The sequence below is a fragment of the Nicotiana attenuata genome, unplaced genomic scaffold (assembly GCF_001879085.1).
Source record: "Nicotiana attenuata strain UT unplaced genomic scaffold, NIATTr2, whole genome shotgun sequence".
Taxonomy (NCBI): domain Eukaryota; kingdom Viridiplantae; phylum Streptophyta; class Magnoliopsida; order Solanales; family Solanaceae; genus Nicotiana; species Nicotiana attenuata.
This window is the reverse complement of record NW_017670786.1, coordinates 295054-302224: the sequence shown is the minus strand read 5'-3', so window position 1 is coordinate 302224 and position 7171 is coordinate 295054. Positions and strand designations below refer to the sequence as shown.

The 7171-nt window shown below is 29.8% G+C and overlaps 1 protein-coding gene across 1 annotated transcript; it reads right to left on the bottom strand.

Annotated features, from left to right (window-relative positions):
* Window positions 1-3972: 3972 nt before the first annotated feature.
* Window positions 3973-6311, bottom strand: LOC109243324 (dof zinc finger protein DOF1.4). The gene is made up of 2 exons (XM_019410233.1): window positions 6038-6311; window positions 3973-5869 (listed from the first exon to the last, which is right to left on the bottom strand). The coding sequence occupies exons 1-2, from the start codon at window positions 6098-6100 to the stop codon at window positions 4772-4774; spliced, it is 1161 nt and encodes a 386-aa protein (XP_019265778.1). The 5' UTR covers window positions 6101-6311; the 3' UTR covers window positions 3973-4771.
* Window positions 6312-7171: the final 860 nt, after the last annotated feature.

The window sequence follows — 7171 nt, the reverse complement described above, 5'->3', positions numbered from 1 at the left end:
TATTCTCCCCAAATTTTCCTTAGTCCAGTATTCTAACAAAATTCTTAAGAAATCTTACTATAACTTTATCTTTCATCTCAAAATCAAATAAGTCTTATTCATCACATTTCTATACAAATTACATTTTCTTTTTGTTCTTTACATATAGTTGCTGTATTATTCATTATTTACTACTATTATTACTATCACGTGATCTTTTAATAGCATACAGATTGTCTTAATGTCTTGTTTATTACCCTTTTAAAAGTCATCAATAAATATAAATTCTCTTATTCTTAAAATATAAAGTATTTTTACGCTTTTATCTTCTTACTCTTAACTCTTTTATCATTTAAACCTATCACTAATTATTTTTTAATTATTTAATTTATTTAATTTTAAATTAATTTAAAGTATAAGATTCTCACACTATGTTTATTTTCTGTTTTATACATTCTCTTCTCTACTATAAAATTTCAATTATTTTTTACATTAATATTTTACCTATAACCAAAATAATATCACCTTTTATTTTAAAAAATTTGAATTGGTCTAAAATATTAATACACAAGCTCTTTGATTATTATGTTCCAAATCTATTGAGTTTTATTATAATTATTTTTTGTATTACATGTAATTAAATTCTCTTTCTCTTTTACTTTTAAGATATAAATTTAATTTTTAATTTCCGTTAGTAAAATTACCTGCATTAGACATTTACTTTATATTTAACTATTTAATTTAACTTTGCTATTGTGTTATCAAATATATAGTATTATTAGATTTTATGTAACTTTTTATTAACTTGTCACTTTATTTAATATCATTATCCACTTCTATTCTTTAATGTAATATTGATAAATGTGTAATTTTTTAAATCTTGAAATAGATATTTATTTTTTGAAAATACTTCTCAAAATTTTTAAATTATCTAAATTATTAGTCATATTTTTAAGTGTTTTATATTTACTTTATTTTATTTTCTAAACTAATTATTCATAAATATATATTAATATTATCTCTAACTGTTTTCATTATTAATTCATTATTTAATATTTAATACTTTTTATCTTACCTATTGGACTTGAGTTAAGTGGCCTTATCCATATTATGAGCTTTCTTATCATAAAAAAATCTCATCGCAAATTTAAATTAGTTTTATTATTATTTTTCTTTAATTTTTTATTTTTCTTTATTTGGACCTTATTTTTGCTTATATATTACTTAACATTATAAAAAATTATGTTATGCTTTCTAACTAGAAACTACTGCACTCAACTCATATATTCATAAAAAGATATTTTCTTAATCATTTGAACACATTATATCTAATTATTATAGTATTATTTTTACTATCATTTTATTTCTCTACATAATATTTTCAAAAATATAAAAATTATGAAATAAAATAAATTGATCACGCTGATAGTAAACAATTATTAAATAGGAATTATTTTTGGAAATCTTTCAAAACCTGTTTAGTATAAAATTATGAGTCAATCTAAATTGATCACGCTGATAGTAAACAATTATTAAATAGGAATTATTTTTGGAATCTTTCAAAACCTGTTTAGTATAAAATTATGAGTCAATCTAAATTGATTTTCTCTATAAACTAAATTTGATCAAATCTAATTCGTCTTAATCTTTATTAAATTTGTCTAAATCTATTTATATTATGTTTTAAAAGTACCAAGTGGCATTTTTTCAATATGCCACTTAACCTCATGCTTCACTACCCTCTTTTTAATATAATATAGACATAGATATAAATAAATTACTAAGCATGCAGCATTACTGGTTTGTGATAACTTTTTATATTTTTTTTATTACGTCAGGAGGGGAGGGGAAAATGGGAAAGGGATGTTAAGCTATTAATGGAAGTTGAACTTTCAATCTTACTTTCAAAGGCAGGGAGCTAAGCCAATTATGAAAACTGAAAGCATGAAAATATAAATTTTTTTCCCTTGTGAAAATGAGTACTTATTCAAATTGACTATGAAGCGTTAATTCCGTCAATTACGTTACTCGTTAGGTTCATCTAGTTTAATAGATGAAACTGGATGGATTTCAATAGGAAAAAAAACCTTAAAAGGAATAGAAATTGTAGTCTATTATGGAAATTTGCAATTTGACTTGATTCTGTGTTAGTGGAGCTGGAGAAAAACATGGGGATAGACAAAAAGTCCATCACCTAGTGGAGGCAAAAATCAGAACAGAATATAAACTGAAGCATTTCAGTCAACAGTCAAATGATGACACATTTGAACTGGCATGGTACAACCTGTACTTAATTAGTAGTACCAGGTTTGTAATAGTTTGTCTTTGACTCAGGTCTTGATGAAAATTATGAGACTAATTATACCACCTAAAAAAACTCATCACACTAACACAATGGAATAAGTACTAAAAGGGAAAGCTGCGAAAGGCGATGGGTTTCCAATTATAAAATTATGAATTTTTAAGTTTACACACTGGAATGTAAAAAAAAGTCTGTACTATCATCGTTATTACATTTTACACTATGAAAGTATGGAAGTTGAACATCAATATTATATTATCTTCATAAAAAGGCCTTGATTTCAAACCTTGGTTTAGAAAGTTTATAAAATTATCTTTTTCCACCTCAACCACCTTTTTTTTTGTCTGTAAGGAGAAATTAATTAATTAGTGACCAAAAATCATAATGCAGTGATAGTAATTTCTAGACATTATTGTTCAATCGGGTCTTCTTCACTTCTTGGTTAATTATGTAAACGAAAAACACTAATAGAACTTCACATACTTTCTTTTCCATAAAACGTCCGAAACGTTTTTGTATCAAAGGTGACGGTATATATATATATATATATATATATATATATATATGTCCTTTTTACCAAAGAAAAGGTAATAATATGTAGACGACGCATTCTAGTCTAGATCTTTAGTTGCTAAAACTAAAACGTATTGATTTGTCCATGTATTTAGATCTTTCTTAGTTTACAGAATGTAAATCAAACTATATATGCTATGGCTGATGCTCGAGGCATGCTGAATGGTGTCATTCGTTGAACATGGAAATTTATATGTATACATAAATATACGTAGACAATATATTTTTCAAAAAAAAAAAAAAAAACGCATATAATTAAACAGATAGGTCGAGATAGTCTAGGAAAATAATTACAAAATAAACATCTAATAATGAAATAAAAACCCTAACCTTAAACCCTCAAAGCCCCAAGTTCAAAATCTATATATACAAGTCGAATGTTAAGTGTTAACAGGTCGCTCAATACTACTCACGTAAAATTCTGCTAATTACACTACAGTGATAGGGATGAGATGAGTGGGCTGGTACAATATATGTCATAAGATAAGTTGAAAACGTGACATAACAAGCTTTTTTAATTTTTTATTTCTTATGAACAAGCTTTTAGAATGTGGTATGTCTTGTTTGTAGCCTGGAGCGGAAAAGCAAATTGTCAGGTAAAGAAGAATATCCCCACACAAATATTGTATCGACATGAGCATGCTTCCCACTTTTTAATATGTAAAACAATTATTTTAAAAATAAAGAAAATCAATTCACCCTGAAAATTATGTGCGGTGACCACTGTACTTCTTGTCCTTCCCTTCTTTTTAGACAGATCGATGAGTGAAGGCTGATGAATTTTGTAGTTGAGTGTCACGAATTCAAGTATAGTTGTTAATATGGCTGTTTGAGTTATAGTATTAGATGGGAAAGAAGTCAAATTCTGTATATTCATTAGATTTTCAGGCAAAGACCAAGAATAAGATGAACTACTTCTGATTCCCCACAAAAAGGAAAAATATAGAGAATATATCAGACAAATTCAAAATCTTAATGGTTAAATCAAATCAAGGTGTCCTTTCGCAACAAATTAAACCGCTTTTTCTTTGTCAAATATTATGCATTTGGGGTCAAATTCACAAAGGAAATCAAGAATGCTAGTATGTGAAAGTCGTAAACAAAAATGATGAATGAAGTAAGCAAGAAAATGGCAATGCCAACTTAATAAAATGATAATCATATTAAAACAACAACGTTTCTCCCTCTCTTCTATACCCAAATATACCCAACCATTTTCCCCTAAAACTACAAGGAGGAAATTCTTTCTAGAAAAATGGAAAAAAAAAATTAATTATCATTGGTTCCTCTTGTACGAGGACTCCAACATTGTAACCCCCACCCAAAACCTAATACACATTCTGAAAAATACATCAAGAAAAATAGCAATGTCATGCGTCTATATACATACAGCATAAGATTAACATTAAAATTAAAATTCACTCACTGGAATTAGAAATGGTACTCAGGTTCCTCAACTTCAGCTTCTTCGTCAACTCTGAAAATTTGTCTTCATTGATAATTAAGAAAACTTGATTTGACGAGATGAAAGGGATCCGAGGTTCCTCTCAGCGCAAAATTATAGATTCCTTTCAACCTTTTGACTGTAAAAATAGCAGGCTGAAATTTTCTTGCAGCTGACATGATCACTCCGATCCAACTCCTCCCATCAATATGAAGTCATATTGTTCTCTTTTTTCTACAGTCTTGACAATTTAGTAGAAGGGAGAAAAATAAGACAAATAGAAAGCTACGTTGCTCGGATCCTCTAAAAATTTCGTCAATGCATTCTCTAAGGATACAACAACGATATTCGTGGAGGATCCGAACAAGATAGCTAAAAGGTACCTACCTAGCTACGAAAGACACAGGTTAATAAAAAGGAGAGGGAGATCAAGATAAAAGAAAAAAGAAAGAAAAAAGACAAATGCACTTGTCCTAGATGAGAGAAGGGACTGAATTAGACCCCATATTAGAAGGATCAAGCCAAGCACCATTCCAAGAAAGTGAAGGATCAGAAGAATTCATGATTTGTTCATTAATCTGATGGTTCTGATGGTTAGAAAGATTATTCCAGTTCAACCTGTTTTGGCCACCACCTTCCATTTTCTCTTCTTTCAACATTGTCATCCCATTTCCACCTTCAACATTATTAGTATTATTATTCCCTGACATTTGCAATTCCTCATAAGGAGCCAAGCCATGAAAATTGTTACCGTTGGAAATGAACTTCTGTTGCTGAAGGCTGGAAGCTATGAGGGAAGCCATAGTTGAAGTTGAGCTTGAAGTTGATGAAGATCCAAACATGGGGTAGCTCGAAAGAAGTGAACTTGAATTAGTGGTATTAGAATTAGTCATAACATCTTGGATTTGCTTAATGGAATTGAATCCATGCCCATAATTGTTCTCACCCATGAGCCCTGAAGAAGAAGAAAACCCTAGCCCCAGACGACGATCCAATCCAGGGATACTGTCTGTTAGAGAATACACTTGTCCCTCATCGGTTGCATTCGAAACCCTAGAACTGAAAAGCCTTGCAAATGGATTGTTACTGAGATCAGAACGCTCAGTGTTTAAGCCATAAAATAAAGGATTAAGATGATTTGATGAGGTTGTAGAAGATAGATCAATATTATGAGATCCATGAATATGATGATGATGGCTAGGGTTTGTAGCTGAAATATTATTATTTAGAGCTGAAGATGAAGTAATAGTTATATCATGAGTAGAAGATGAAGAAGCTGATGGTCTCTTGATTCTCTTGTTTTTCCTACAGCCACCTCCCACTGGAACATTTCTTAAGGTTCCTCCTCTTGTCCAATACCTTTTACAAGCCTTACAAAAGTGCCTTGGCTGAGACAAACTGTAATTATTGTAGTAACAAAACTTAGTATTTGATGAATCACAACGAGGACATTTTAGCGGCGGTTGTTGTTGTTGTTGTTGTTGTTGCTGTGGATCTTGAATTGGTTTCTCCATATCACTACTACCATTTGACGACATCATCAATGTTTTCTCATCTGACTGATTATTTTGCTACAAAAATAGAGAAATCAAAGAAGAAGAAAAGAAGAAAGGGATGAGTGGTAGGTTTAGAGTAAAAATAACAACAGAAGTAATAGATATTCTCTTCCAAAAGCTAAAAGACAAAGATGGGGTCATGGGTTTTTTAGTCTAATAATTGAGAAAGAGAAAGGAAAAAACCTGTGGCCATTCATTAGTAGTGGAAGAAGGGATGAGTACCATCTTCTCACAGTCTCCTAGCATATTTTTTTTCTTCTTTGATCTTCTCTTCTAAAAGGAATCGTTTTGAAACAATTAGTAAGCAGACAAAGATAGGTGGCGACGTGAGTCTTCTTTTGTTGACGGTTTGAACAAATATTTAGAGAAAGAAAAAGAAAGAATTAATTAAACAAACAATTGCTAATTTCACGTGAAGGGTTTGGTCTTGAATAAACTTGTCTATTATTTAAAAATAATTTTAGGAAAGAGAAAGATTAAAATATATGGAAAGACATTCTTAGTCTAAGAAGAGGACAGAGAAGTAAAGCAAGCAGCATATGGCATATGATAGATGAATCTCGAGAGTTTCAAGAAAGAAAGAAAATATTCTCTAGTAGTTGAATAAAGTAGAAAGCCAGAAACCCAACATCACTAAGTAATGTAACTATACATTCTTTGTTTAAATTTAGATTGAAAACAGACAGAGAGTAGTAGTTGTAGTCTTAGCTAGATGGATACGAGGGAATCCCTAGAGCTCAATATACGAGGCACAAACGCGAGACAGCAAATCCCACTCCACTTTAATTTATTTATTTATTACATTCCTCACTACCTATAGATTATTAAAGTACGTAGTATCGAATGCAACTACAGCTTAATTAATTAAATTAGGTTGTGATAATAATGTTATAAGATATACGCTCCTAATTAATGAACAAAGGTGTGTATATAATGTATTTTGCAACCCTATATGAAAATGTCACTTCATCTTATATCTAGTGTAGTCTATTACATGATCGGTTGTCATCCAATATCGTGGCATAATGTCATTATTGAGCCTGTGTCCACAATGCATCAAAACAGTACAATGTGTACTTTTCTTTCCTTTAATGTTTTTATTGCAAATTTGTTGGCATTACAATTTTGAGTGAGGGGATTTGGAAATATTCTTCAGATTAAAATGACAGGAATTCTAAACTTTACATACTAATCGTCTTCATAAAAAGATTGTTTATCTTCGATTTAATTGATATAAAGATTCATCTAATTGGTCTAAACTATTGTTTGTCCCACGAGGAAAAAATAATTTTGTTTGAAAATTTACAGTCTTATTAT

Excerpts from the sequence above, each read along its gene's own strand:
- LOC109243324 (XM_019410233.1), bottom strand. The coding sequence starts at position 6,100 with ATGCTAGGAGACTGTGAGAAGATGGTACTCATCCCTTCTTCCACTACT. Across the intron at positions 5,870-6,037 it reads CTACTAATGAATGGCCACAG|CAAAATAATCAGTCAGATGA; the intron begins GTTTTTTCCTTT and ends CTATTTTTGTAG.